Source organism: Castor canadensis, chromosome 14, assembly GCF_047511655.1.
Source record: "Castor canadensis chromosome 14, mCasCan1.hap1v2, whole genome shotgun sequence".
Taxonomy (NCBI): domain Eukaryota; kingdom Metazoa; phylum Chordata; class Mammalia; order Rodentia; family Castoridae; genus Castor; species Castor canadensis.
Window position 1 is genome coordinate 49,185,432 of NC_133399.1, and position 26,212 is coordinate 49,211,643.

General features: G+C 54.3%; 1 protein-coding gene across 3 annotated transcripts; it reads left to right on the top strand.

The window, feature by feature from the left end:
* The first annotated feature begins 621 nt into the window (after positions 1 to 621).
* Palm (paralemmin) lies at positions 622 to 25,653 on the top strand. 3 transcript variants are annotated; one of them, XM_020175119.2, is made up of 9 exons: positions 622 to 775; positions 12,316 to 12,367; positions 12,884 to 12,964; positions 13,665 to 13,795; positions 15,549 to 15,705; positions 16,281 to 16,302; positions 18,162 to 18,221; positions 20,625 to 20,756; positions 23,634 to 25,653. In XM_020175119.2, exons 1-9 carry the CDS (start codon positions 771 to 773, stop codon positions 24,161 to 24,163), a joined length of 1,170 nt encoding a protein of 389 aa, XP_020030708.1. In that variant the 5' UTR covers positions 622 to 770; the 3' UTR covers positions 24,164 to 25,653. The 3 variants fall into 3 exon arrangements, with proteins under 3 accessions (XP_020030708.1, XP_020030709.1, XP_073910578.1); XM_074054477.1 differs by lacking the exon at positions 622 to 775 and adding an exon at positions 8,226 to 8,331; XM_020175120.2 differs by lacking the exon at positions 20,625 to 20,756 and having other exon boundaries at positions 623 to 775.
* The last annotated feature ends 559 nt before the right edge of the window (positions 25,654 to 26,212 follow it).

The window sequence follows — 26,212 nt, forward strand, 5'->3', positions numbered from 1 at the left end:
ACTGTGTACAAGTCCAGAGAGACAGGCCCTGCCTCTCTCCCGCTGTTGCTCCCCAATGCCTTCAGGCCAAAGCTTGACTTCTTTTGCTGCCTCCACTGGTCCCTCACTCTGGCTACGTATAAGGGAGCAGCGTGGGGCAGAGCCATGTCCAGCTCCAGGTCCAGCCCCCAGCAGGTGCTCACACCTCACACTGGCTGCTGCTGGCCCTCCTCCACCGCACACGGCCATCCCGGCCCCGCCTCAGGGCCTTTGCACTTGCTGTGCCCTCCACCTGCCTCTCCTCTGTTGCTGGGGACCTGGAGGAGGAGTGGGGCTCGCCTAGGTGCCAGCTCCTGGGAGCGGCCTCCGGCACCTCCCCAGGTTCCCTCTCCCTGGGCCCGCCGCTCCTGGATCCTCAGGACTGGAGTTTGCTTCCCATCCGACTTGGCGTCAGTGTCGCCCAGTGACCCGAGAGTGGGGAGGGGCGGGACTCCGTCTGCGAGTCTCGGGGTCGCAACCTCGCAGTGCCGAGGGCTGCGCAGCGCGGCGTGGCGCCGGGCGGGCGGCGGGCGGCCGGCAGGAGGCGCGCGCGGGCACGCGGGGCGCAGAGAGCGCGGAGAGGCGGCGCGCGCACGAGCCCACCCGGCCGCGCCCGGACAATACAGCCGCGCGGGGCGATGCCCGCGCCGGTGCCGCCCCCACGCCGCGCAGCCCCGGCCGCCAGGCCTTAGCCGCCGGCCCCGCGCCTCTGTCCCACGCCCAGCACCGCGACCCAGCGCACCTCGCGGGAGATGGAGTAAGTAGGCGGCTGCCCGCACCCGAGGCCCCTCGTCCGCCTCCGTGGGGGCGTCGCGGCCCCGTGGGGACACGGAGGCGACGAGGGCGTCTGGCTTCGGCCAGCTGGAGTGGGGAGGGGTTGGGCAACCTGGCTGGGCCACGCGCCCCAAGGCCTCTCTGCCAGGGGTACCTGGGCGGTAGCAGCGGGGCCTCCAGCACGCAGAGGAGGGAGGCCCGCGCCTGCCCGCCCGCCACCGCTAGGCCACCTCCGCCACCTGTGGGTGGGCATCCTCCGGAACCAGAACGAACCTTCCCCAAATTGCAACGGTCGGCCATTGGCTCAGCCACCCCTCCCCCGCCGGCCTGGGTTCGCGGCTTCTGGCGCCCCGGACGCGCACCCAGACGGTCCTTCCTCTGTCCTGCCTTCCTCAGGGCTCACTGGGGTCCGGGACCACCCTCTTCCCTTGCCCCCAGAGGCCGGAGTTCTTAGTTTTGTGCAGTCCCCAGCTGCTGCTGGAGGGAGGGGCTTCTCCGTATGGCGTGGGAAGGGAGTACTAGGCATTTTCCAGCCCGGGTCTGACCCCCCCTACCCCAAAAGTGGCCCCACGAAGGGGACCAGATGGTGTGGTTAAAAGTGTGGGCTGGCCCAGTTTGGAATCCCTGGACATTTTTCGGGCCAGTGGGCAGCAGAGGATTCTTGTACACAGCAGGTGCCGAATAAGTGTGCATGGTCATTCAGGCACATGGTTCCCTCTTCCCCGTATGAGGATGTTCCTCAGGCCCCTCACTCCCACAGGTGGCCAGGGAGGTCCTGGGGTATGTGTATGGACAGGGGTCAGGGAGACTTCTTGGAGTCACAGACCTGCCAGGTTTGTGACAGGCAAGCAGTGCCCTACCCTGGGCCCAGGTCCCCACCCCAGCCAGAGCCTGGACATGGAGGTCTAGCCAATCTGGTCTGGCTAGTGGCCGCTCCTCCTGTTCTTCCCTCTGGGTGTGTTTTTCTCCAGGGATTCACCCGTGACCTACCACACCCTAGGCCCACCACACCCTAGGCCCACCACACCCTAGCCCCGGTAGAAGCCATCATCTCCCCCGCCCCCCCTGCCCTGCTTGGGGAGGCAGACACCCGTCTGTGTCCTCTGCTTTGGAAAACCCAGACAAAGGCCTGGCTGCTCCCCCACCCGGCCCCGGGAGCCCAGCCAGGGACTCAGGGGAGCCAGGGCCTGGACTTGCCTGTTCCACCTCCCAGGCTTGTTTATCTGCTCTGCTCTCCTGTCCCAAGGGAGTCTCTGGGCCTCCTGACAGTAGGGCCTGGCAGGGTGTGGTCATGGGGAGGGGGCTGCTTGGAGGAGGTGATGAGGAAAACTCCCACCCAGGATGGCTGATCCAGTGAAGGGAATTTCTGATTGGGTCCCATTGTTCCCCTTTCCATCATCCCCGTCTTTTCTACAGGGGATCCTGAGGCTCAGAGAGGGACAGCTGATGTACCAGGGTCACACAGCACACAAAGAACCCCTTGGTGCCTGCTGTGCCGTGGGTCATTGTGGCCTTAAGCCCTTCAGTGGGTCAGCCTCAGTATCTAGGTTTTCTGGGTGCAGATGGGGCTTGGCCTTGACGGTCCATGAACAGCCACAAGAAAAAACCTCTCTACGTGATCCTCCAGTGGCTGTAGGTGAGGAGAGACTCCATCTGGTGCTGCCCTGTCTTGGACACCTATCTCTCACTTATTGTCCTTGTCCATGGGGCCAGAGCAGGTTTCAGGCACAGAGAGAGGCAGGATTGCTGGATTGTGCTCACTCAGCTTGCTCGGTTTCCGAGGGTTTTACGTCCGTGACACAGGAGACGATGGTGGTGTATCATGGTGATGAAATGCATTTAAGATATTAAGGACATTTACATTTTGTTAATTTAAGGATGAAATTCATTTCTGTTCATTTAAGGATGTAAGGATTTAATGAAAACTAGCTTAGCAAGGTTGAGGGAGGCAGAGGGAGGTACAGCCCTGGTGATAGGTCTCAGGAGCTGGGGTCTCTGATAGGGAAAGGTTGTGTGGTTCAGGGTGGGCACTGGCCTGGGGGTCGGATAGTAAAGATGAGGATACCCAGGCCCTGGCCGTGCTGGCTGCACCTTCCACATTCCTCCTCTGTCCTGGAGATTTTCAAAGAGACTTCTCAACTTGGTGCTAACTAGGTCTTTAGTGCTCTTTCACACTTGCTATCTCCTAGGTGAAAAGGCAGCCTATCTAGTGATAACTGAGTTAATACCAAGCTTAGTTTTCATTGTATCTGTTTTATGCTGGTTTGTGTTTGCTAGGCTACCAATTCTGATTTTCTCTTTGTAACAATGTAAACTTTCTGTAGAACAGCAGGGGAATTTGTTTGAATTGTGAATATTTGTGTAAAGAATTTACAGATATGCTAGAGAGGTGGGAGCCTGGGAAAGTGGCTTGAGAAACATAGGCATACTTTGATTACTTAATCATTTAGTGGATGCTTGCTCTTTCCCTGGCCCTGTTCTAAATATCTTCTTGCTTGATTCGTTAGTGGTCTGTGAGGTGGGGAAACTGAGGCCACACAGCTGCAAAGGTGAGGGTGGGATTTGCACCTTTAAGTGGTGTGGTGAGTCTGGAAGGTTTTTGGTCCTTTCCTGTGCCTGAGGGCTGTGGTCTGGTGGATCAGGGTATCATCCATGCATTGGCTCTTGGTTAGTTTTCTGAGGCACACAGAACATGGCCTTGGCAGGGTCTTGGCTCCTGAAAGCATCTGTGGTCTCCTCTCCACCCTCCTATGACTGCTGGTTTGGGTGTGGGGACCTCTTTGAAGTGGGAGCATACTGCTCATCTTCACTGCTAGAATGAGGAAATGACTCTACCCAGCCGCCTCCAGGAGGCACGGCTGAGGACAGGGCAGCCAGGGCTTCATGTGCTGTCCACTGTGGGCATTTCTACCTCAGCCCCATGGCCAAGTCCATTCTGAGGGTCTCAGTTGTTGGTTGTTTTTTGTTTGTTTGTTTGTTTGTTTTGTTTTGTTTTTGAGACTCTGTAGCTTAGGCTAGCCTCAAACTCACAATCCTCCTGCTTCAGCCTCCCAAGTGCTGGGATTTAGGGGTGTGTGCTTAACTATACCCCACCCAAGGTCTTAGATTTTGGTGCTGTGAAATGGATTGATGTTCTTTTTTTTTTTTTTGGTGGCACTGGAGTTTGAACTCAGGGCCTCATATTTGCTAGGTAGGTGCTCTAACTGCTTGAACCACTCCACCAGCCCGTTTTTGTGTTGGGTATTTTTGAGATAAGGTCTTGCTTTCACTTTGCTCGGGCTGGCTTTGAACAATGATCCTCCTGATCTCTGCCTCCTGAGTAGCTAGGATTACAGGAGTGAGCCACCAGCACCCAGCCTTGAAGTTGATGTTCTTTGAAAACATGACCTTTCCAGGCTGGTGGAGTGGATCAAGTGGTGGAATACCTGCCTTGCAAGGCATTCTCAGGCCGGAGTTCAAAACCTAGTACTACCACCAAAAAAAAAAAAAAAAAAAGCATGACGTTTCCTTACGTCTTTTCTGGAAACTCCTCAGCCCCCTGCAGGGTTAGAGCAGTGCAGAGAAGGTTTCCTGGTCCATCCCACCATATGTCTTTTCTGTGAAGGATGTTCAAGTGTTTACAAGGCAGGCAGAAAAGTGCACTTGGTGGGGGAGATGGGCATGTGAAAAGGCCCAGTGGTGGGAAAGCATTGGAAGAGGAGAATGTTCTTTAGTTTGTGATTTTGGGGGCAGATCCTGCTGGGATTGGTGACTGAGCAGAAAGGAGCAAGGATTGACCTGGGCACTGGGGGTGAGATTTGGGGGAACAGGCTGAGGCTGTGGGGCAGCTCTGCCAGAACCAGAGGGGACAGGACACCTGTCTGGGTGGGCAGAACTTTGAGGTCAGGAACAGCCTGATCAGGTGGAGTTGGACCAGCCCTGGACACAGCAGGAGGCAGTCTGGTGCCTGATATGCTAGACTGGCCCCTCCTGTTGTGGGAGGAGGTAGCATGGAGGTCTGATGTTTTCAAAGTTCTCTTGCCAAGATTCATAGCAAGAGCCCAGGGACAGTCAGAGCCTGGATCAGGCTGGTGATCAGGAAAGGCCAGGACCTGGGAGAGGCCAAGACTTAGGGAAGGACCAGAGTGAAGGTAGCAGGCACAGGTGCATGGACACAGGAGCTATAGAGGGGCAGGGTTAGGCCTGGAAACCCAGCCTAGGGGCAGGGAGGACAGTGACACAGGGCATTGAGGGCCAGAGAGTCCAGAGATTCTTGTCACCAAGTGACAGGCTGATGCCCTGTGTCCATTTATGTTCTTATCCTCTGACCATGGGAAGTTGCAGGGCAGGACCAGCAGAGCCTTGGGATACCACCGATGGTGGGCAGGACCTCAGCCTGGCTCAGCCTAGCCGTTAGTGGGAAGATTGGCACTTTACATATATGTGGAAAAACACACATATATACATGTCTATGTATATATATACATGACTATATATATATATATACACACACACATATATATACACACATATGTATATGTATATATATTTCATCATGTCTTTATTGAGATATAATTCACATAACCCACAATCTACCTGTTTAAAGTATATGATTCTGCTGGGCACTGGTTGCTCATGCCTGTAATCCTAGCTATTTAGGAGGCAGAAATCAGGAGGATCACTGTTTGAAGCCAGCCCCCAGCAAAGTTTGTAAGACCCTATCTCAAAAAAAACCCATCCCTAAAAAGGGGCTGGCAGAGTGGCTCAAGCAATAAGAGTGCCTGCCTAGCAAGTATGAGGCCCTGAGTTCAAACCTCAGTGCTGCCTAAATAAATAAATAACCAAAGCAAAACGGACTGGAGGTATGGCTCAAGCAGTAGAGTGCCTGGTTTGCAAGCTTAAAGTCCTGAGTTCAAACCCATCTCACCAAAAATAATAATAATAATAAAGTATATGATTTGGTAGTTTTTAGTACAGGTCAAGCATTCTTAATCTGAAAATCCAAAACTTGAAAGTTCTTCAGTTCTGATAATGACACCACAGGTGGAAAATTCCACACCTGACCTCTTGTGACAAGTCACAGTCAAAACACAGGTACAGCCCAGCACTGGTAGCCTCTAATCCTAGCTACTCAGAAGGCAGAGATCAGAAGCCAGCCCAGGCAAATAGTTAGAGAGACCCTATCTCGAAAATACTCAACACAAAACAGGGCTGGCCGAGTGGCTTCAGTGGCAGAGTGCCTGTCTAGCAAGGGTGAGGCCCTGAGTTCATGCCCCAGTGCCACCATAACAAACAAACAAACAAAAAAACACAGGTACAGGCAGGGGATGTACAGGCAGGGGATGATGTGCTCAGAGGCACAGCATGCTCATACTGTGCAGGAGACCCTGTGTTCATCCCCAGGACCACAAAGAAAAAAAAAAATATATATATAAGCTCCTTAGGAGTGCTTTAAAAGCACAGGTATCACTAAAGATGTTGTATAAAATGATCTTGAAGCCATGTGGACAGTGTGTGTATGGAACGTAAATGGATTTCATATTTGGACTCAGGTCCCATCCCCAGGATGCCTTACTATGTAGATGCAGATGTTCCAAAATCTGAAATACTTCTCACAGGCATTTTAGATAAGAGGGTACTCAACCTACATATTGACACCAAATTGTGCAGCCATTCTCTCTAGTTCCAGAACATTCCATCACTCAAATGGAAGCCCCCCAGTACCCATGAGTTCACTTCCTGTTTCTGGATTTGCCTGTTCTGGATGCATCCTATCAATGGAGTCACACACTGGCTCTTTGTGTCTGCTTCGCTTGCTGAGCACAGTGTCCTCAAGGTCCCTCCACGTTGTGGTGTGTGTCAGAGCCTCGTCCTGTTTCTTGCTGAGTGATACTCCAGTGTGGATGACCACAGTGTATGTCCACTCATCTGTCTGGATCATGGGGTGGTTTCTATACTAAGCTGGGCCATCACTTCTATGTGGTGGGGCCGTAAGCCTCAGCATTCGACATGAGTAGTCCAGGGCCTCCTTGAAAAGACGGAAGCCATGACAGTGAGTTAAAAAGGGTCCCCAGATGTCTTGGGATGACAGGATTATGGCAAGGGGAGGGGCTGAGATTGAGGAATCTTTGGATGGTGCTTTCTCTGAAAATGTAAAGCCCAGCAAACATTTATTGAGTTCTTGCTGTGTACCTGGTGCCAAAGGTATGGCAGGGGCAAAAAACAAAAACAAAAACAAATGCTGTGCCCATATGGAAGACCAAAAAAAAAAAAAAAGACCACGGTGTGTCATGGTGGTCAGGCTGGGGTGGAGGAGGGGGTTGAAGGTTCTGGGGCAGTTATAATTAGGGTACTCACAGAGGCCTAAGTGAGGAGGTGACCTCTGAGGAAAGGTGTAGGAACAAGGCCCATGGAGATCTGGGAGAGGGTACACCAGGCAGGTGGCACAGTCAATGCAAAGGCCCTGGGGCAGGAGCAGGCCTTGACTGTGTAAGGATTCTTGCTGGAGTAGTGAGGTGTTAGGAGGGGTCCTGGTGTCTTTGAGGCTAGTCTCTACAGCTGGATTTTCCTTGGGATCTGCCTTCCCAGAGTCCCCTTCCTACTCCAACTGCCCCTTCCTGCTCTAGGGCAGGGTTCAGCTCCTCCTCCACCCTAGGTTAATAGGCAACAGGTTTGCTCCTCTGGTCTGTGGCCTGCCCTGCCTTCCTTGGTCTCAAACTCTTAGGGATCCCATATGCTGTTCATATCAGTGGCTGGTAGTCCTGGAAGCCCATCTCAGCTGGGGGACTGGGGCTGGGAGGAGGAGGAAGACTCCTTTCCATTGGTAGAAACCCCAGAGGGTTTCTGGGGTGGCTGTGACCAGCTACACTTGGAGGTGGAGGAGGGGAAGGGACATCCTGGAGTGAATGACATGAGGCAGGCACAGAGGCTCCAGTAGTGGACTGGTAGCCGTTGGATGATTGGGTTTTGGGTTAGAGCTTAGAACAGAGCAGGCTATGGGGAGGATCTGAGACAGGGGTTGTTGAGGGGTGGGGAACAAAGGCTCTCTCTGAGAGTGTAAAGGAGACTCCCCAGGTACCACAGGGAACCACACAGGTGGATTTCACTGCCCCACTCCAGCCCCCAGCAGGGGAAGGGCCACCCAGCTCCCTCTCACCCTGCCTGCCTGCATGACTCCCCCATCCCTCAACACCAAGGCCACTGTCAGCGCTTTCCTTTCACTTGGCCACAGGAATGTTCCCAGAGCTGGGCTCTGTGCCTGCCTGGCTGGGACCCCCTCCATCCTGTTCTCTGGAGCTGCCTGGGATGTGGAGGGACAAGTGTGACACCCCCCAACGCGCACATATTCACCATCCCTGCCAGGGCGGCCCTGCCCACTGGGTGACCTTGGGCCTGTTGCGTAAACTCTCTGGACCTTTAGAAAACAAACACCAGCAAAACCCAAAGCAGAGGCCTCTCTCACTGGGCTTGGGCCCCATTAGCTCATCTCTTAGAGCTGGATTATCTCACATGCTCTTAGACTACGCCCTCGCTGGTCCTGAGCCTCCCACATCACACTGGGTGAGTCCAGATTTTGCTCTTGAGCACTGTAAAAATAATCCCATGAGGACAGGAGGCCTGCACAGGCAGTGGGTGGGCATCCATACCAAGGGCCCTCTGAGAGTAGTTCAGAGCTGGGCCTACTGTGAGTGGAACCAGGGCAGGTTCAGAGATGGCAGTGACCTGGCAGGGGCCACGCAGTCAGTGGGGCAGCTGCCACCCTGCCCCAAATACTCTGCCTTTAACCAAAACTCAGCGTCTCCACCTGCATGTGAGACCTTTTGTGATGTGACCTCTGCTGGTCACCATGTGCTTACCTCTGCCAGCATTCAGGGAGACCCTGATTCAGGCCCCTGGGTTGCCTCACCTGTGTTTCCACTTCCCCTTGAGTAGGAAAGTGACAGAATCCTAGGTGCCTCCTGAGACTGTCAGTTCACAGACTGCCCTCCTCTGTGGCCTCAGTTTCCCCATCTGAAAAGCGGGGTTAACAGCAGTCCACAGGAGGCAGTGAGCAGTGAAGGACAAGGTTTTACTTGACTACTGTCATAGCAGTTTTGAGCACATTTTGCTCTATGATTTGGGCCTATGAAGTTGAGCATTTCTCTAGTCTTAATCATGGCGGCATTTGTCAGACCCTTCCCAGATACATGGGCGGGTGCCTCAGAAGCCAAAATGGGAAGTGCCTTCCTACTCCCAGCCTTGCAGGGTGGGATGAGCTACCCCACCCCCTACCCTTCACCGCCCACCCTCTAGGCAGTCCCTAAGGCTAGGCGGGAAGCCTAGCAGCACCCCAGCAGCCACCACTGGGGGTGGGATATGCTTAGCATAAGTCCCACCCCCACGTGGGCCTCGCGTTGCCATGGGGACAGCGCAGTTGCCAGGGCGACCGACTCCCGTGGGCCACCATCCATCACTGAAGCAGCAGCTCCTGGGGGTGGGGCAGCAGCTCTGGCGCCCCCAGGCCTGAGGAGAGGCACCAGAGGCAGGGCACGGCCTGCACCCCATTGTCTGTGACCACAACACAGTGGGGACAGGAAAGATGCATATTCTCTTCCTGAGCCTCAGGCCTCACTGGGAACATTGTCCCAGCGCCCCTTCTTGTTATGCCTGCCTGCCCTTCCCCTGCCCTGGCTTTGCAGACAGGCCACCCAAGCGAGGACACTGCCGCCTTGTTTCCAGGCTGGCCAGCCGGTCACACAACCATCCCTATGTCCCTGAGTTTGGCCTGAATAGGCACCTGACAGCTAGGGTGGGGACAGGGAATGGGCAGTCAGCCTAATATGGCCCTGGGTGCCCTGGGGTTGTGATGGCTGTTTGGACCCCTGATCCAGCTCTGCCACTTTCCTGGGTGGATCCCTGGAAGCTATGTCAGAGTTGAAAAAGAAGGCCCTGTGATGTGACTCCCATCTGGGGGTGGTTGCTTGAGTCTGGCTCTGCCACTTCCTGGTCATCTCCTCTATGGACCTGGTGTCCAGCCATGGCAAGAGCTAATCAGGCAAGGGAAACAGCAAGTGCAAAGAGCCTGGGGTAGGAGTAAGCTGGGTGCACAGCCATAGGTCTGGTGGCTGGCACAGGGTTAGCAAGATAGGTACCAGGGGGCCGAGGGTAGAGAGATAGCTAGGGGCTCAGCCATGTGACCTGGCAATTTCTTCCAAGGAGTGATGGGAGCTAGGCAAGCCTTAGATTGGAGAGAGAGCAGGGTCTGATTGTGTTTTTGAAAAGCTGCCTCTGGTTGAAAGGCAGGTTATCAGAGACCAGGGAGGTGGCAGGGGAGGTAAGAGTTCTGGACTGGATCAGGGAAATGTGGGGTCAGCAAGAAGTGAGGGGTGGGTCTCCATGGGGGATACAGTGCAACTGGGCAGACTCAGAACTCCACTTGATCTGGCACTTCTGGAAGGGCCTCCAAGAGAGAAAGCTGGATCAAGCCTTTCCTGAGCCCCACCCAGCTGAAGGGAAAGCCATAGAGGATGCAGTTGTGCTACTGGGCCACTGGGAGGCACAGAGAGGGGTAGGTGCCACCTGTCAGGAAGGGAGGAGCTGGCTGGGGTCACTTGTCGGGGCATGGGAGCCGAGTAATCTCACAGGCCTCAGTGAGATCAGGAAACTGAGCCCAAGTGGGGCAGATGCAGTGCTGTGGCCAGCTTGGGCTCAGAGTATAGCCAGCACACTAAGGAGTCACAACTATGTGACCTCACTAGAGGGATCAGCTGGGGGTGTCTGCTGCTCCTCTCTTGTGCAAATAGGGAAACTGAGGTCCAGAGAGGTGCAGGGGCTTCTTTGGAGGCCTGATATAAGGACAGACCTGATATAAGGTCTGATATAAGGACAAGGGGAATTAGGGGTATCAGGAAAAGCAAAGGACAGTTTGTAATTTCAGTCCCTGTGGAGATAAGGGGCTGGTGGGGGAGCTGGAGGAGGAGAGTGGGAAGCCTGGGCAAAGGAGGAGAAGGCTGAGAAAGGGAGGTGGAAGGGCTGAGAGGGACTTGGAGAGAGGGTACTAGCGGGTGGAGGGTTGGGGCATCTGGCCTCTAGTGCTCACCCCCCAGCTGGCTGCCGGCCCTACCCCCATGAGACTGGGCCTCCTGCCCATCGATATTGTGCAGAGCAGGCCTCTGGCCCTGGGATCATTTGGGACTTGGGACAGACAGCTGGAACACCCCCACACACCCCTCTGTCTTCCCCTGCCTGTGTCCTTGGAGTGGCAGCAGAGCCTGAGGTTATGGCTGTGCGCTTGCTCAGCCCTGCATCAGGGCCACGTTCAGTTTTCCTAGGATTTTACGGAGCACCTGCTATGAGCAGCGTCCAAGGGAAGGAGGGGCTGGGTTTGCAAGCTCCTCCCACTGGACTGGGGACTGGAGCAGGGACGGGAGGGCAGTCCCTGGACTTGCAGGTCTGTCCTGGACAAGTGAGGAATGTGGATGCTGACTGGCGCCTGGTCAGGGATGCGGAATTCTCCAGCTCCCTGGCCCTGTCCACTCAGGTGCACCAGGCAATGCTGGTGTTTTTAAATTAGCATATAATAGTTGTACACAGGACTACATTGTGATATTCACATGTGCTCATGTCTTAGTTAGATTTACCCACTCCATTGTCTCCTTCCTCTCCCTACCTCTTAGAACAATTTCAGCAGATTTCATTTTTCTATTTTTATATGTGAATACAAAATGGATTGACCATATTCATCCTCATTCCTTCTTTTCCTTATGTCCTCCCCCTCCCTCTGGTACCTACCTCTGGAAAAGACTTGTTTTACCCTCCTGCCCTTCATTTTTTAAGTGTGTATTGATAGTCCAAGGTTAATCAGATTAACCTCCCCCCCATTACTTTATCACTATGCTGCTGATATTTTTAAGGCACCTACTGTACACCAGCCCTGGGACTAAGGCTAAAACCTCTCTGGGGAGGCTGTAAAAAGATGCTGGATAAGAACAAAGGTCAGGTTGAATCCTGGTCTTGCAGCTGTGTCGTTGGAAGTTCACAGTCTCACTGGGCCTTTGGGCTGCTTGGAGGCTAATGTGGGAAGTGCTAGAAGTCCCAGAATGGTGTCATTGACTTTGCAAGCCCAGGGTTGGAAGTCTGGCAATCCCCTCATTCTTCCTGTGCCCTCTTGGTAGCTGGGAGAGTGTGGAGAGACCATCTTAATCAGCTTCCTGAAACACCCTTCTCTGCCCTTTGATGCCTGGTGACTCCTTTGCATCTCTCGTGGCCCAGCCTCAATACCCCCTTTCCCACACTATTTCTGGGTCTCCAGGCAGAGCTTTTCCTCCTCTTGCCCTGGTTCTCTGGGCCGTACCTCCCTTGGCCCTGCTCTGAGGGGGCTGAAAAAGGATTTGCTGAGTGAATTAATGAAACAATAAGCCTAATGGGGGGCTGGGAAGAATCCCACTTTACAGAATGCAGGTGAAACCATGGCCCATGATCACCCAGATGGGAAGGGACCAACTGGAACTTGAAGGGAGTCTAGTGAGAAGCAGGAGTAGACTTGACTTTGTCTCCTGTCCCCAGGGTCCTGGCAGCAGACACCACGTCCCAGCAGGAGCGGCTCCAGGCCATTGCAGTGAGTTTCTTGTGCCTGTAGATGGGGGGAAGTTGAGAGACCAGGGATCCCAGGGGCCAGGGGTGTTGGGGCCCCCACGCCCAGCCTGGTGCAGAACGAGGGCATCGCAAATGATGAGTTATCTGTTTCGGAAACTTGAGTTGGCCCCATACTTCCTCACAAAATGAAAATAGAGACCCTCCTTAGTTGCCAGTCTCGTAGACACGGGCCTTGGTGTGCGTGTGGTGAAACCGAGGGTGGCATTTGTCCTCAGAATGCAGGAATGCAGGCTTTGGTGGTGGAAGCCCAGATGTGATGCTGTCTGGCAGCCTCTGCCCCAGGAACAGCACAGTCATTGGATCTTTCTGTGCCCTGGTCCTGATGTGAAGGCTCAGGGTGGGACCATCATTGGGCTGGGGCCAGCTAGCCAGTGACTCTATGCCAGGGTATGCAGGGTAGGTTCTCCTGGGCCAAGCCCAGATGAATGTGTCAGGCTTGTAGGTCCTCTTGTCTTGACCATGCCCCATGCCCCACCAGGAGAAGCGAAGGAGGCAGGCAGAGATCGAGAATAAGCGCCGGCAACTGGAGGATGACCGCCGGCAGCTGCAGCACCTGAAGGTAGTGGACACTGTGCAGTCCACATGGGGTGGGGCCTGCATGGGTTGGAGTTGCAGTGGGATGGCGTTTGTGTGAGGAGGTCTGCATGGGGTACTGTGTTGCCTGCGTGGGGTGGGGTCTACATGAGGTGCTTTGTAGCCTACATGGGTGGGGCTTGGATGGCTATGGGGGAAAGGGCTGAGGTGACCAAAACCACAATTTTGACCCCAACCCTGACCCTGATCCTTATTCCAATTCTGACCCTGACCCCAGTGCTGACCTTGATCCCACGCTGACCCCATTCATAACGCCAACTTTGACCCTGATCCTGACCGTCTGTTGTCATTGTCCCAATCCCAATCCTGACCTCATTCATGACCCTGACTCCAGTCCTGGCCTTGACCCCAACCTTAACCCTGACTCTGACCTTGATCCTGATCCTGACCCCTCAATTCAAACACTGATCCTTACTCTGACCCCAACCCAAACTCCGACCCTAGTTGTCACACTGATCTTGATAATAATCCTGACTCTGACCATGATGCTGACCCTGACCCAACTCCAGCCTTATCCCCATTCATGACCCTGATCTTGAGCAAGACCTTGAACCAAACCTTGTCCTTGCCCTTGCCCCTGATCCTGACTGACCACAACCCTGACACTGACCTCGAACCCAATCCTGACCCTAATCCGATTCTGACCTCCATCCTTGCAACCCTAGTCCAAGGCACTTCGGGAACGCTGGCTGCTGGAAGGGACGCCATCCTCAGCCTCAGAAGGGGATGAGGACATGAGGAAGCAGATGCAGGAGGATGAGCAGAAGGCCCGGCTCCTGGAGGAGTCCATCTCCAGGTGGGCTGATTAGGGGAGTCCATGTCCTGGTGGCACACAAGGGAAATCCCAAGATGGATGGGCTGGGTTGGCACAGAGATGGGGCTTGAGGACACTGGGCTCTGAGACCCCAGGTTGGGTCAGGTATAGCCACCATAAAGACAACTTTGCTCCATGTGAGTAGTCATGGGTCCCTTCTATGCACTTGAGAGACACACAGGTGTGTGTATGTTGAGGGGGGAAAGGGTTGGAGCCAGAGCACCCAGCCTTGGGCTGGGGTGGGCTGGGGTGCAGATGCTGCCCTATGTGTCCTGGGCTGAAGGTGTCCCCTTCCTCTCCCAACACCCTGCTAGAGCAGGTGTGAGAAGCAAGCGCTGCCAGCGCCAATCCCTGGTCCCTGAGGATGGGAGTTGTCACCACTGGCCTCCCCAGAGGCTTCCTGGCGCCAGCCCAGCTGGCCAGCCCTTCCCACACTGCTAGCAGAGGCCACAGAGGCAGTCGGGCCTACAGGAAGTCGGGGAGGGGGCAGGATGGGGAAAGCAGCCTTCCCGTGGGGGCTGGGACCAAATACCAGTTTCCAGCAGGCAGAGGCCCAGGCCCAGCTGGGAGCAGCAGGGTCAGGACAGAGGGAAATGACCAAAATTCCAAGTGTCTGTCTGCTCTGGCTAAGGAAGGGGCCTAGAGCGTGGAGACTGCAAGGCCATATACAGCATGCTGGACCCCTCTGCCAGAACACTGGATGCTAAGCTGGCTCAGCCTTGGCACATCCAAACCCTGAAGTATCCCCTCCCTCACCTGCTGTTGGGGATTAGAGAGAGTGTGGGGGTGTTTGGCTGGATTTCCCTGCTTGGGGGAATGTGCTTAAAGACAGCAATGTGGGATTCTGGGTGGGTTTGGGTGAGTTGAGTGTTACACCTTCCTGGGCTTCAATTTCCTCTCCTGTGAACTGGGGAGGCAGGAATCGCTTTGTGAATCTTAATTCTAGCAAATATTAAGCACCGACTATGTATCCTGGCTACGCTGGGTGGTCTCAGGGAGGGGGACATGGACAGTCAGGACTGTCATGCTGGCATGATACACAGTGAGTGGGCAGTGTAGGGACTGCTCTTCTCCCATCCTGCGGGGCAGGCCTGGACCAAGCAGAGGGAGGGTGTGAGTCTTGCTGTGCTCATAGTGGCCTTGGCCTCATTCTTTGCCAGGACAATCTGATACTCAGGTGGTAAAAATCAGTGTGTTCAGGGCTCCATTACTCACATTTTGCCTCCTCTATGCCTCTGCCCAGAAACCTCCAGGGAGCCTCCTGGCTCCCTGCCTGCCTGGAGTGGGTCTCCAGAGGGTGTCCAACCTGGGGCCTGGGCACCTTGCTAGAGTCCCAGCTCCATGTCTGTATGTCCTAAGCCTTGAAGGAGACCATGGGGGGAAAGGAGGCACTGCCTTGAGTACCTCCAGCCCTCATGTTTTTGCTGGGTTTACTTGTGCCATTACCTTTTGATACTTGAAAGTTAGCTTTTTTCCATGGCCCCTGCAGAGATAACATTTCCTATTAAAATAAATGAATTTGAGCAGAAAAAAAGTAGAGCTCTTTGGGAGCATATTGTAGCAGGACAAAGCAGAGCCAGTCCTGGTACAAATCCGTGCTCTGCTACTACCTGGCCAAGCTTCATGCCATGCCTCAGTTCCCCCAGTTGTGACCACATAGGGTTGTTAGGAAAAGTTAAATTCAGCGAACTGTTGTGTGGGAAGTGCCTGGCACCTCACACTTGCCCGCCCCCAGGCTGGAGAAGGAGATCGACGCACTGGAGAATGGAGAGTTGGCCCCGGCCCCCCCAAAGGAGAACAACACAGCCCCAAGCCCAGCCCAGGCCCCTGCCCTGGCCCTGAGCCCAGGCAAGGAGGAGCACAAGATTGAGATGGCAATGAATTCACAGCAGGTAAGGGTGGGCCTGGAGTGGCAAGTCCTGTGTGAGACCATAGTGCAGAGTACCTGGGGCTAGATGGTCCAGGGAGCTGTCAGGAGCCAGCCAAGTGTGAAGACGGGTAAGAGCTTTCCAAATGCAACAGGTCATCAGGTGCAAAGGCAGGACACTGAGACAGAACTATGTTAGAGAAGCAGCAAGAATCTTGACCCTCAGGAGCCTGAAGAGGAGGGAGCGCTGTAGGAAGAAAGAGAGCAAAAGAAGCAGCAAGAGGGCAGGGGCACAGGAGTGTCAGTAGGCAGTCTTGACCACATAGGGTGGCAGAACTGGTCCAGAGAGTAGATGGAAAAGGGACTGGATTCAGGGTTACCCACAGGCCCTGCTGATGAGGGAAAGGGAGGAAAGGCTGGAGACAACCCCCATTTCTGACCTGAACCCCACAAGGATGGAAGGGGAAGCAGGTGGATCACGTCAGGGGCTAAGCCAGGTGTCCCACGCTCCAGGCACTTCAACTCTGTCCTCCAGCCACATGGGGCCTTGGTCAGTGGGGGAGGCCCACACACTGCTGACTCCTATCTTCTCTCTTGCAGACCCCACTGGGCACACCCAAAGGTATGGCTTCCTGGGAGATGGCAACCTCTGGTGGCCAGAGAGGGGATGGCGGAATGGCATTGGTTATTGTTCAGTAAGGAAGCAGCAATCACTGCTGACTGGTTTTGTTATTCTACTTGAGCCCTTATTTGGATCTGGATTATCATCCTTATCACTTCACTTAATTTTCACAATACCCCTGCAGTAGAGTAGCCCAGAATCCTGTTACAGATGAAGAAACTGAGACTGGGGCAGGAAATGCTGCAGTCCTACATCCATGGATCCAGAGGCTCCGGATCCACATGGTGCACACAGGATGCCCAGCTTTGGTGGCCCAGCCTGCCCTACTCCACTCTTGCTGAGGCTCTCACTGTTGTGCTGACCTCAGGTTTTGCATCTGTATCATGGAAGACTCAGGGCTTCTGTAGGGGACAAGGGCCTCTGTCCTGGAAGCTGGTGCTATTTAAAGGGTGGGGGTTCCCACATACACATGGAGCCAAGAAACAGACCAAGAGGAAAACCAAATGTTTGGATTGGGCATGGTGGCTTGCATGGTGGTTCACATGTCTGCAATCCCAGTTACTTGGGAGGCAGAAATCAGAAGAATCAAGGTTTGAGGCGAGCTTGGGCAAAAAGATAGCAAGACCCCATCCCAATGAATAAAAGCTGGATGTGGTGGTACACACTCATTGTCCCAGATATGCAGGAGGCATAGGTAGGAGGATCATGGCAAAAAATTTGAGACCCTACCTGAAAAATAACTTAAGCAAAAAAGGGCTGGAGGCATGGCTCAAGTGATAGAATGTCTGCCTAACAAGTGCAAGGCCTGAGTTTAAACCCCACTACTGCCAAAAAAAAACCCAATGGTTATACTCTATGAACAATTATGTGTGCTCCCTCTCCTCCAATTATGACAGGTAGATAATATGGACACAAATATTTCACATGTATTGATCGTATTTAAATATATATTTTATGGCACTTAACGAAGCCATTAAGTATGGTGAATTTACTAGATACAAGTTACATATGCGTGTGTGTGTGTGTATGTGTGTGTATATGTATATACATATATTTTTTTTTGTGGGACTGGGGTTTGAACTCAAGGCTTAACACTTACAAAGTAGGTGCTCTACCACTTGAACCATACTTCTAGTCCATTTTGCTCTAGTTATTTTGGAGATAGGGGTCTTAACAAAACTATTTGCCCTGGCTGGCCTTGAACTGTGATCCTCCTGATCTCAGCCTCCCAAGTAGCTAGGATTACAGGTGTGATCCACCAGTGCCCAACTAAAATTGTATTTTAAAAATACATTAGAGCTGGACTATGAACCACTGCTGAGTGCTTGCTTAGCATGCGGGAAGCCCAGGGTTCAACCTTTAGCACAGTGGGGAAAAAAAAAAGCCGTGTGTGTGTGTGTGTGTGTGTGTGTGTGTGCCGTGTGTGTGTGTGTGTGGGTGCGCCGTGTGTGTGGGTGCGCCGTGTGTGTGTGTGTGTGTGTGTGTGTGTGTGTGTGTGTGTGTGTTAGACTGTCCCCTGCTGGAGCATGAGAAGAAAGCAGTCGTCGGGCACTGTGGCCCAAGGCGACTTGGGTCTGATTTGCCCAGTGTTAATTATTCATAAGAAGAATGTCTCCTTGTCTTACAGTAGAATTAATAATTAAACAAATCCATGCAAGCCTCTCAGGGACTTTGTGAAAAATCAGTTGGACTGAGAGGTGCAAAACCTGACTGTGAGGCTGAGCATGGGTTTGCTTTGGGGAGGGACTGTGTGTTTGGGTGTTTTGGATCTGGGGGCATGCAAGGGTGCCATTATCTGGGGGTCACACAGCCTTTTCTCTTCTAACAACATCTCTTTCCTCCCTCCACCTCCCCCACAGAGAAGCAAGTCTCCAACACCCCCATGAGGACAGTCAATGGTTCCCCCATGATGAAGGCAGGTAGGTTGGAGCCCAGGCCCTTGCCCTGTGTCCAGCCACTATTTGGGACCACATCCCTATTCCAAGTCTGGGTTGGGGATGACCCAGACCTCCCCTCAGTGGTGTGAGAGCTCTGGTCATGGGGCAGTGGCTGACTGGGGCAGGCCGGCACCACTCTGCTTTGCAGCTTTGTCACACCCACTGGCCCAGGCTTCCTGGAGAAGAAGGGCCTGGCATGGCAGCTCTAACCCAACATGACACCCGTGGCTTCCATTCCTCCTAACCTCATGGCTCCCCCAGGGCCTGGGGTAGCACACACACCCCACACACTTCATATGCTCACTGCAGGTCCTGCCTTCTTAGGGGTTCAGTAGTGAGCCAGCCCCACGGTGCACAAAGCCAGGCTCATGTCCCTGCCCTGCCTAGTGTCTGAGTTTCCTGCAACCAGAGACCTGGCACCAAACAGGTCTGAGAAAAAGCAAAGCTGTTACTTGAGTTGAGGAAGCTGTTACTTGAGTTGATGAAAACAAGGAAGAGAAGTGACCTGGATGTGACAGTGTTCCAGGGGAGGGAGGGGAGGCAGGGGAGACCCAGAATCTTCTGTGGGGTGTCAGGGTTGAGGAGGAGAACATTTCCCAAGGTGGAGGATGCCTTCAGGGCATCTATGCCAGGTAGACCAGCCTGGCCTGGCATCCAAGCTAGACCCCATTAATTTGTCCACAGACAGTGTCTGTACAGTGCACAATCTGCACAGCTGTGTGGGCAGCCTTGGAAGTAGAAGTCTAGGTACAGGAATGTTAACTGCATAGGGATGAGGGATTAAGTCAGTCAGTCAGTCAGCAAATGCTTATTGAGTGCTTGCTGTGTGCCAGGCCTTGGGGAATCCATATTCTGTTGGGGGGTGACTGTCTATTGAAGTAACTTAGGAGAGAAAAGGCAGAGAATGTGGAGCTGGAGGAAGAAAACAACTTGCAGGACCTTGTGGTCACAGGGAGGGCTGTGACAGAGCAGGGACTCCTGGCTGGGCTCTTATAGGCACCCTCTGGTGGCTACAGAGAGAACAAGTGGGTGGGGCAGTTTGGGGGAATGGTACAGGTGCAGGGATGAATGCTGGAGAGGATGCTGGGTCAAGTAATGGAGATGTGGGGGCGGAGAGCAGGGGGGAAAAATGACCCAAACAGTGTATGCACATGTGAATAAATGAATTTAAAAAAAGTGATGGTGATGATTGCCAGAAGGATGGTGGGGGCCAGGCAGGGCCAGAGTGGGTACTTCCAGGTCTGAAGGTAGAGGCCACAGGGTTTGCAGATGGAGGTGGGGGAGGAGGGAGACAGACCAAGAGGACAGAGCTGCCCTGATGGTGGGAAGCCACTGGGGACAGGAGCAAGGGGCAGATGGGGAGCATGCATGGAACGGTGAGTTTGGGGCTCTTCTGGGAGACTTATAGGTGGCAGAGGAATAGGAGTTGAGTTCAGGGTGAAATTCTCAAGGAAAGAGACATGCCGCATCATCTTCATTCTGTGGAGATTAGAGCTAGGATCTGATCAAGGTTCCTGAAGCAGGATGGCCTAAGCAGAGGCCAGGCAGGAGGAAAAGCAGGTGACTGGGAGGGCCGGGAGGCCAGGAGAGGATGGAGAGTCTTGGTGCCCTGGAGGGGGCTATGAGGGGGTCCTCAAAGCCCTGGCTGATTCAGAGAGGTTCTCCAGGAGGTGCTCAGACTCTGGTGCCTAGCATCTTTTCTTCTCTGAGGCCTGGGGCCAAGTCCATGCCTGAGGCCACATTCCCAGCCTGGGTTGCTGTTAGGACACAATTTCTCCCTGACATTTTTAGAGTGATGATTTTTACTGCAGTGATATGCTGGCTGGGGAATCGTGGCCCCGTTGGTAGTGGCATCCATGTGTCTTGGGGAATCTATTGAGAGAGATGACAAGCAGCCCAACGGTAGGTTGAGAACACCTGTGAGGTCCAGAGTTGGGATGGGGCAGAGGTTGGGCTGGGGTCCATAGAGTTCACATCTTGGCTGTGACCCTGGGCAAGGCTGGGCCTTTCTGCCGTTCCTTCTTCTTCTTGAGGAACAGTTTCCGGGTGACTGAATGGGACTGGGCTGGAGGGACCACAGCTTGGTGGTTGAGTAGGGAACAGTCGGCAGAGGTGGAAGGATGAGGTGCTGTGAGGCAGGATGGCAGTGTGGGCCTTGAATGCTGAAGGGAAGAATTCAGACCTGAGCCTTCAGCACTGGGAAGCTACGGAAGGATGAGGAGCTGGGGAGGACCACGTCCGGACAGTGAACCTAGCATCCCTGGCAGGGCTGATCCATCTGTGCTTGGCTCTGCACTGCTGGCCCCCCTCCCTGGCTTGGCTGCAGCCCAGCGGGGGGCATGTGGGTGGGCAGGCTGCAGGGTAACCCCGTGCCTCTTGTGTCAGCCATGTACTCAGTCGAGATCACGGTGGAGAAGGACAAGGTGACTGGGGAGACCAGGGTGCTGTCCAGCACCACATTGCTCCCCCGGGATCCCCTCCCTCAGGGCATCAAAGTCTACGAAGACGAGACCAAAGGTATGAGAACCCCTGGTCCCTGCCCTGCCCTTCCATGGCCTGAGTCAGAGCCCAGAATGGGTGTGGTCACTGCATACAGGGCCGTGGGGCCAACATCTAGGCAGATGTTGACTCTGGATGGGGTCAGACTGACAGAAGACCCTGGTTCGAAATGATGGGGGTGGCATGGTGCAGAGCCTGGGTCTCCCCACAGCCCACTGCTGGGGACTGTACCCTGTGCCAGGTGCAGTACTGAGCTCTGGAGTTGAATCCTGAGTCGCGTTCAGGATCTATCCTTGCTGAATGTCTTCCCTGGTCCTTCCAGAACTCGCATGGGTCACCAAGTCACCTAAATAATCCTATTGTGATAAAAATAAAACCCAGACACATGGGGGAAGAGAGGCCTCCAAAGTAGGGGAGGGGCAGAGGCTTCCTCGGAGAAGGTGAGCCCGAAGGGGCCACAGCATGTGCAGAGACCCTGAGGTTAATGGAGGTTGCTAGGCTGGAGGGATTGGGAGGGTCTGGGCTGATGCTGATGGAGGGGGAGACTTTGACAGAAAAGGGAAGATCAGGGCTGCATTCTGAGATGTTAAGGGCCTGGGTTGAGCCAGGAGGTGGAGCTGAGATCTAATTTGTTTTTTTGTTTTTTTGCGGTACTGGGGCTTGAACTCAGGGCCTTCACCTTGAGCCACTCCACCAGCCCTATTTTTGTGAAGGGTTGTTTTGAGATAGAGTCTCAAGAACTATTTGCCCAGGCTGGCTTCGAACCTCGATCCTCCTGATCTCTGCATTCTGAGTAGCTAGGACGACAGGCATGAGTCATAGGCATCTGACTCCCTACCTTTAAAAAAAAATTGACATAAATACATATCATAAAGTTCACATGTACACACGTACACACACTCACACACCTCTTTTTGCAGTGTTGAGTGTCAAACCCAGGGCCTCACACATGCTAGGCTGGCCACACCCTCAACCCGAAATTCACCCTTTCAAAAAATGTGTGATTCATTAGGCCTTGGTACATTCACAGTGTTGTGAACTCATTCCTTCTGTCGAGTTCCAGAGCCATTCTGTCAGCCCAAAGGAAGCTTCACTTTCATGAACAGTCACCCCAGCCCCTCCCTAACCCCAGGGAACAGGATTCTTGATGTTTCCTGTCAATGGAGTCACACACTGTGGGGCCTTTTGTATCTAGCTCTCTCTCTGAGCACAGTGTCCTCATGGTTCCTCCGTGTCAGAGCTTCGTCCTATTCCTGGCTGAGTGATACTCCAGAGTGGATGACCATGCTACATCTGTCCCACTCATCCATCTGTGGACCCTGGGCTGTGTCCACCTTCTAGCTTTGAAATGTGCAGGTTTCTGTGGATGTGTACTTACTTCCCAAGTGTATAACCTGGAGTTTAACTGCTAGGTTACATGATGGCTGTTCTCTACCACAGCTGCACCAGCTCACCCTCTGATTCTGCCACATCCTCATTCCCATGATGTCCTCCAAGGTCACCTCATCCCTGCTGTTCTAGTGTCACTCACTGTGCTTCCAGTACACAAGACTTCAGTGTCATAGGCCCCTCCATCCAGCATACGTATCTAGGATGCTAATAAAGGGATCCAGTCTGAGCCCAGCTGTGAGGTGTAGATCTGGTCCAGTCCCAGCTGCAGCCATGTGGCCCTGGGCAACGCCAGAGTCTCATCTGGTCAAGAATGGCCACTCAATTCTTCCTCTGCCTTCCCTCCATCACTCTGCCATTCTGGCCTCCTCTGCCCAGCCTCCTGCAGCCCCTGGGGACTTAGGACCTGCCAGACTGGACTCTAGTTGCTTAGCAGTGGCAGGTGATGGTTTCCGTGGCAGCCAAGGGCTCAGATTCCTATCTTGGGGCAATGACTGGTGGAAAATAGCCCCATCGTGTGACCCAGGCGTACCTCACCCGCTGGATGTCACCAGCAGACCTTGATGCCGGGTCACCCCTTTCTGGGACTGGAAACTAGAATGGAAAGCACTTTCCGTCTGGCCTGTATCCAGGGACAGGAGCCCTGACCCTTGGCCAGGAGGCGTCCCTAGGGCTGCCTGCCTCCACCCCGTGCAACCCAGGCTTCTGGGAGGAGTTTGTAGGACTGTGATTCAGGGCTGTCATTAAACTGTGACTGGGCGTTCCTCTGGGTGCTGAGACATGGTCCTTAGCACAGCACAGTTCAGGAAGTGACAGATTGAAAGTGACTTCTCAGACTTACTCATAATCTTCAGGGCTTTTACTAGAAGAAAAAAAAAAAACAAGACTGGATAAAATTAGTGAGTCTTTGATTCAAGATCTGCCAAATAGACCTAAGGATATCACTAATGATATCCTCTGTGACTCCCAACCTCCAGTCCCAGGATGGTGGCCATTCGTCACATAACGACTAGACTTGAGGAAGCTGTGTGAACTTGGGCTAGTTCCTTCCTTTCACTGAACTTTCATTGTTGCCATCTTTACACTGAAAACAAAACAAAACAAAAGACCTACTTTGCAAGGTGGCTGCCTGAGTCAGGTGGCTGAAGAATATGGAAATGCCCTCAGAATGCAAGACAATAAAATTCCAATTCACTTTTTTCCGGTCTTCCACGGTTATAAATTTTCCTTTGTGTGTGGCTTTGGCTGCACCCAGATGGCTTTCATTGTCAATTTTTTTCCACTTTTATTAGGATATATTCATTTGTAGGGGGGGGAGGATTCACTGGGACAGTTCTGAATAGCTTTACATTGTACATTGGTTAGATCACCCCTACCAGCTTCCCCTCCAAACACCTGGCTGCTAATCAGTTCTAAATGTGTCATTGATTGTTGGTTGCCTCCTTCACCTCCAGGCTTACCTGCTGTCTGGAAGACTGCTCACATTCTCTTTCTCTTCCTGTGCAGTGGTCCATGCTGTGGACGGCACCACAGAGAATGGGATCCACCCATTGAGCTCCTCTGAGGTGGACGAACTCATCCACAAAGCTGATGAAGTCACACTGAGCGAGGCAGGGTCCACAGCAGGACCAGCAGAGACCCGGGGGCCCTCAGAGGAGGCAGTCCGGACCACGCCCTCCCGGCGGGAGATCACCGGAGTGCAGGCACAGCCAGGAGAAGCCACATCAGGTCCACCAGGCATCCAACCTGGCCAGGAGCCCCCCGTCACCATGATCTTCATGGGCTATCAGAACGTGGAGGATGAAGCTGAGACCAAGAAGGTGCTGGGGCTACAGGACACCATCACAGCAGAGTTGGTGGTCATTGAGGATGCGGCTGAGCCCAAAGAGCCTGCGCCACCCAATGGCAGTGCCGCTGAGCCCCCCACCACTGTGGAGTCCAGGGAGGAAAACCAGGCAGGGCCCAAGGCCACCACCAGCGACCCCCAGGACCTCGACATGAAGAAGCAGCGCTGTAAATGCTGCTCGATCATGTGAGCTGGCCTGGCCCCGAGCCCCTGGCCCCTGCCCTCTGCTCCACAGACACCCACCAGCCCGGCCCTTCTGGCGCCTGCCCACCCTCCACCCACAATCTCACTGGCCTCAGGACAGGCATATTGATCTGTGTTTCTTGAGTTTTCTTCTACTGGAAAGAGGGATAAGGGGCCCCGCCAATCACCACACCCAACACACACCCTGAACCACTGAGCCGTGCACCTCCACCTGGTGGGGGAGAGATGGGCCAACCCACTTTTCCCAAAACCAGGAAACTCCCACACCCCATGTCATGGCAGCTTCCCAGATGCGGCTCACACCCACTGCGGTCTTGGTTGGTGTGACCTGTGGTGTCCTTGCTGCCCCAGGCCATCCCGCCTGTGCCTTTCTGCCACCTCCAGCAAGTCTGCAAGGGACTGCTGAGGCCTGAAGTGGGGCTCCAGAGGCTCCCTGGCCATGGCACTGGCCTCCCAATCATGGGCAGTTGGGGTGAAGCTGTGCTTCTGTCAGCACTCGAGGTCTTGGGGTAGAAGACAAGCTCCTCTGGACATCCCAGCCTAATGTGCCCCTCAGGGCTCAGCCAGTAGATGACGGAGCTTGGGGAAGGGGAGCCCTGGGGATGTGCCCCCATTGGGGAGAAGTCTGTCACCCCTGGGCTGACTTCTAGGTGGGCGGGCTGGGGTCTTTGAGCAACCCCTGCACAAAGCAGGGACCATGTGAGCTGCTCCTTGTCCTGAGCCCCACCTCCACTGGGCCCTCCTTCCTCCTGGTGCTAATTCGGGGACCCTGGGAGTCATGCCCGGCTTCTTCTACAGCCTGCTTAAACTGGGGTCCTGGGTTCCCCACCATACCCCAGAAATTAGGCCCTGTCTGCCAGCTCTGCTGGACTTGGAGCATTTCTGGGCAGGGAGGGTCCCCTTGGGACAGCCTGGGACAGGGAGGTTCCCTGTGAGTTGGAGCAGGAGACCCCCATTTACCACCCAGCCCATTGAGCTGTCCCCTGGCCCCTCTCACTGGAGGTAACAAGGGGCCCCCACCTGTGGGCAGCCAACACTCAGATGTGCACGTCTGCCTGGTTGCACCACTTTTGTCCCCAGAGGTGCACTCGTGCACATGCTCACAGACACCCTTTCCTCACGTGTTGGCTTTGGACAACCAGGCTTCATCTCAGCCCCTTCCGTAGGGGCCTCAGCCTCATGCCCAGTGCTCAGGCTATTGCTTGGTCCAGTCACCACCTGCAGGAGCCACCCCAGATGGGAGCCTGGCTCCAGTCGCAGTGTGGCTTTCTGATGGCTGGGAGGAGAGGCCCTCTCTGGGGGCAAACTGGGCAGTAGCCATGGGACCCCCTCCTCCTCCCTTGAGTCTACCCGAGTCCCTCGAGCCATGAGCCTTCGCTGAAGTGCCCTTGCTGCCCCTTCTGCTTTTGATGTGTGACAAGGCCCCCGATGTTCTTGACTTTCCCAGAGAAGCAAATAAACAGCGTGAACAGCCCAGTTCCTGGAGTTCTTGGGTTTCACCTGGGCAGGGAGGGCGCGCCAGACCAGAGGGCGGGTCTGCGGCAGTGGAGCCATAAAAGGAAGGGGAGGCTGAGCAGTGCCCAGGTGAACTGGCTGCTGTTGCCTGCGGCACTTGCCCCTCAGGCTCACCCATTGCTGTGGGGTGAGAGGCAGTTGTGGATTCCTTCTCAGCAGCTCGTGGGCAGGCAGGTAAGGCCTGGAAGTGAGGGCAGCTGTGGGTGTCCGGACTCACTTCCTGTTCCTGTGAGGCCCTTGGGTTCCACATCTGCTAAACACTAAATCCTGTCATTTGGCTTCAAGGCTGCCTTTACTGGGTTTGTCCCTCCCCCACCCCCACCTCCAGGGATAGAAGGTCTCAGCAGGGTCCCTGGGAAGTCAGAGGCTGGGGAAGATGCTCTACAGGGGCCGCTGCAGCTCAGGGACTGGTTTCCACTGACCTGGGTTCTGTCTCACTGTGATCTTAGCAATGTTGCTGCCCCTCGGTTTCCCTATCTGTAAAATGGGGTGTAGGAACCCTGCATGAGAGGCCAGCCCT

Coding starts and splice junctions, on each gene's coding strand:
- Palm (XM_020175119.2), top strand. Junction 13,796..15,548: donor CTGGAGGAGTCCATCTCCAG/GTGGGCTGATTA, acceptor GCCCGCCCCCAG/GCTGGAGAAGGAGATCGACG. Junction 15,706..16,280: donor TGGCAATGAATTCACAGCAG/GTAAGGGTGGGC, acceptor TCTCTCTTGCAG/ACCCCACTGGGCACACCCAA.